Source organism: Chrysoperla carnea, chromosome 1, assembly GCF_905475395.1.
Source record: "Chrysoperla carnea chromosome 1, inChrCarn1.1, whole genome shotgun sequence".
Classification (NCBI taxonomy): Eukaryota; Metazoa; Arthropoda; class Insecta; order Neuroptera; family Chrysopidae; genus Chrysoperla; species Chrysoperla carnea.
In genome coordinates, this window is record NC_058337.1 from 83,139,795 (window position 1) to 83,142,675 (window position 2,881).

Sequence of the window (2,881 nt, forward strand, 5' to 3'; positions counted from 1 at the left end):
TATTATTTTATCTATGTACAAAACATTAATGGGTAGTGTGCTGGCATGTGTTTAGGTACAAAAGCTATTGTATGGCTATAGCAATAGCAATATCATCATAAAGGCGGCGCACGGGGATTCAAGTAATAGCCAGCCTGATTCTAATAAGATGACATGGATTTCTAAGCTTGAAAAGTTGAAACAGAGTCGCAGAATAAAACTACCATTTCTAGAAGCTTTATTAGTTATGTAATATAATTAATTAGATAAACTGAATTACCTAAAATACTAGTTGTGACAAATAGATTTTATATTAAGAATGACTTGAGGTTTGATAAAATACTGATATTTTGCTCTTAAATCTCGAAATTATTGAGAAATGTTATAGATATTTTTTATATTTAGGGACAACATTTCTCATCCTTTCAACCCTCTGTGCAAAGCGGCAAGGGGAAATAAAAATTTTTGATTAAAAAACTAGAAAGTAAAAGTTTTTAACGAGCTATTGTGATTTGAAATTCGATGAATTTTTTGCAGAGATAGGTACACCTATTTGAAATTATGGTAAAATTTTGTGTTAATTAAATTTTCTTAAATACTTGTATATATACAAACAAATAATAACATTTATAGAACGGAAGAATGTTCCAAATAACTAGAAGTTTCTGATTATTGAAACTCTAATTATAATATCTTAAATTGTGTAATTAAAAAATTTCTATTACGTATAGGTATATACATATTGTTAGATTGCTTTCGCGGAGCGAAAGTCTTGTGTCTACCAGGTGCATACTTCGGGGTTCGAAAATTTTCGATGCGAAGCCGGAACGGGTAGCTAGTATAAAATAGCAGTAGTAGCAATGAGCTTACCATTTTTTCTTATACTTACCTATTTAACTCAACATTTACGTTTTAGATTATGTAAAACTATTAATTAATACCTGTATTTTTTATGTAAAACTATTAATTAATACCTGATATTAAACGAAAACTATAAAACTTTCTTTTATAAGTAAAAATTTATTGAAAAAGAGATATATACAATTTTTAGGTAATATGATTAAACATTTACACAAACAGTTTTAAATTAATAATTAGTGGTTGTACGAACATAAGTAATTCCAGAAGGCATTGAAACTTTATCTACTCCACCAGGGAATAATTTTGGTAGTTCTTCATCTTTTACATGTGGAAGAATCATCACTTTGTCACCAGGCTAAGAAAAAATAATTCTCAATTAATTTGAAATTATTGTTGTAAATCAAATGTATGTACTTACCATCCAGTTGGCTGGTGTTGCAATTACTTTCACTTTGTCAGTTAATTGTAACGAATCAATGCAGCGAAGGATTTCACTTAAAAATAAACAAAAATCATATTAAAAACCCATCAACCTTCTGAAAGGTTAAAATAAAACTGGAACAATGCTAATGGCAAGGTTCGATTAATAAAGGTTATTAATTTTACTTACTCGACATTTCTTCCGGTTGATTGTGGGTATAACATTGATAAACGCATTTTATGATTTGGATCGATGATGTACAAAGCTCGAACTGTAACCGCTTGTTCTTCATTATCTTTACTATCTTCATCAATCATGTCTAATTTCACCGCTAATGTACGATGTTCATCGGAAATAATTGGATATGGGAAGTCTCCAGGAATATCACGGCAATATGATTTAATATCATTCACCCAATCAGTGTGGCTTTGTAATTTATCACAGGAATGAGCTAATAATTTTACATTGCGTTTAATGAATTCTGGATTATGAACAGCCATACGTCCAAGTTCTGTTGTGCAGACTGGAGTAAAATCTGCAGGATGTGAAAACAAAACGACCCATCTACAGAAATTCGAAAGCAAAATTAATTATTTTCAAATTTTTCTTATTTTATTTAATTATTTAACTTACGAATCTCCTTGAAAATCATAGAACTTTATTGGTCCTTTGGTTGTTTGAGCCTCGAAGTTTGGTATTGTTGCACCGATTCTCATGGTGAAATTCTTTATATTTTTGGATTGTTAAAAAGTGCCTAATGAAGTCTTGTAGTTGACTTGTTTTGATATTTAATGCAAATATTAACTGTTTATATAGTAAAATTAGTTGTATTAATGTCTGAGATAAATTTTTTTTTTTTTTTTTTTTTTTTTTGCGTAATTTAACAGTCAAAATATTGTTTATTAATCACTTGACGTCAAGTTAAAAAAAAATTAAGATGCTATCTAGCTGTACTAGATGCGGTTATTTAATTATTTATTAAAAAAATTATCTTTCAAAACATAAGGGTACTTAATAATATATATGTTCTTTAATTTTTAAACTTTTAAATTATTCTATCAATTCGTAGAACAATCCCTAATTTCAAAAAAATTAAATTACAATTATATGTTGAATACTGAGCATATTGGGCGAACACCCCATGATCTTTAATCGCATGTTTGTAATTTTTTTATTAGTTTCTTGTATTGTATATATTCTTTTTTAGTTGGAAAGATTCCTATACATTCTGTTGAAACCTTGTAGTTGGGAATAAAGCTTTAGCGCTTCTAAGAATTATAAACCTAAATTCAAAAAGTTCCCTGAAAAAGCGCATTTTCAACATTTGTTAACGTACGTTATTGATTTAGAGTTTATATGACATTACCTTAAAAATTTGTAAGAGTAAATTACTAGTAAGTATGCTAAGCATCATAATTTATCATCGTATTTAGTTTCGTATTTTTAACGGAGGGCTTTTACTACTTGGTAGGTTGTAGGTAGTATTTATTTATAAACTAGTGTGATAGCCACCCGCTTCGCTGGGCTTAAAAGTAAAGATTGATAAAGACCACCTTGTTATAGCCTCCACCTCTCAATTGCTTTCTGCACTTATCCCTCGAAATAATGATAGAGATTGTT

The 2,881-nt window shown here is 29.0% G+C and overlaps 1 protein-coding gene across 1 annotated transcript; it reads right to left on the reverse strand.

Moving 5' to 3' along the window:
- Window positions 1-979: 979 nt before the first annotated feature.
- Window positions 980-2,058, reverse strand: LOC123302212 (peroxiredoxin-6-like). Its single transcript, XM_044885058.1, has 4 exons — window positions 1,895-2,058; window positions 1,451-1,825; window positions 1,259-1,334; window positions 980-1,195 (listed from the first exon to the last, which is right to left on the reverse strand). The coding sequence occupies exons 1-4, from the start codon at window positions 1,975-1,977 to the stop codon at window positions 1,067-1,069; spliced, it is 663 nt and encodes a 220-aa protein (XP_044740993.1). The 5' UTR covers window positions 1,978-2,058; the 3' UTR covers window positions 980-1,066.
- Between the last annotated feature and the right edge of the window lie 823 nt (window positions 2,059-2,881).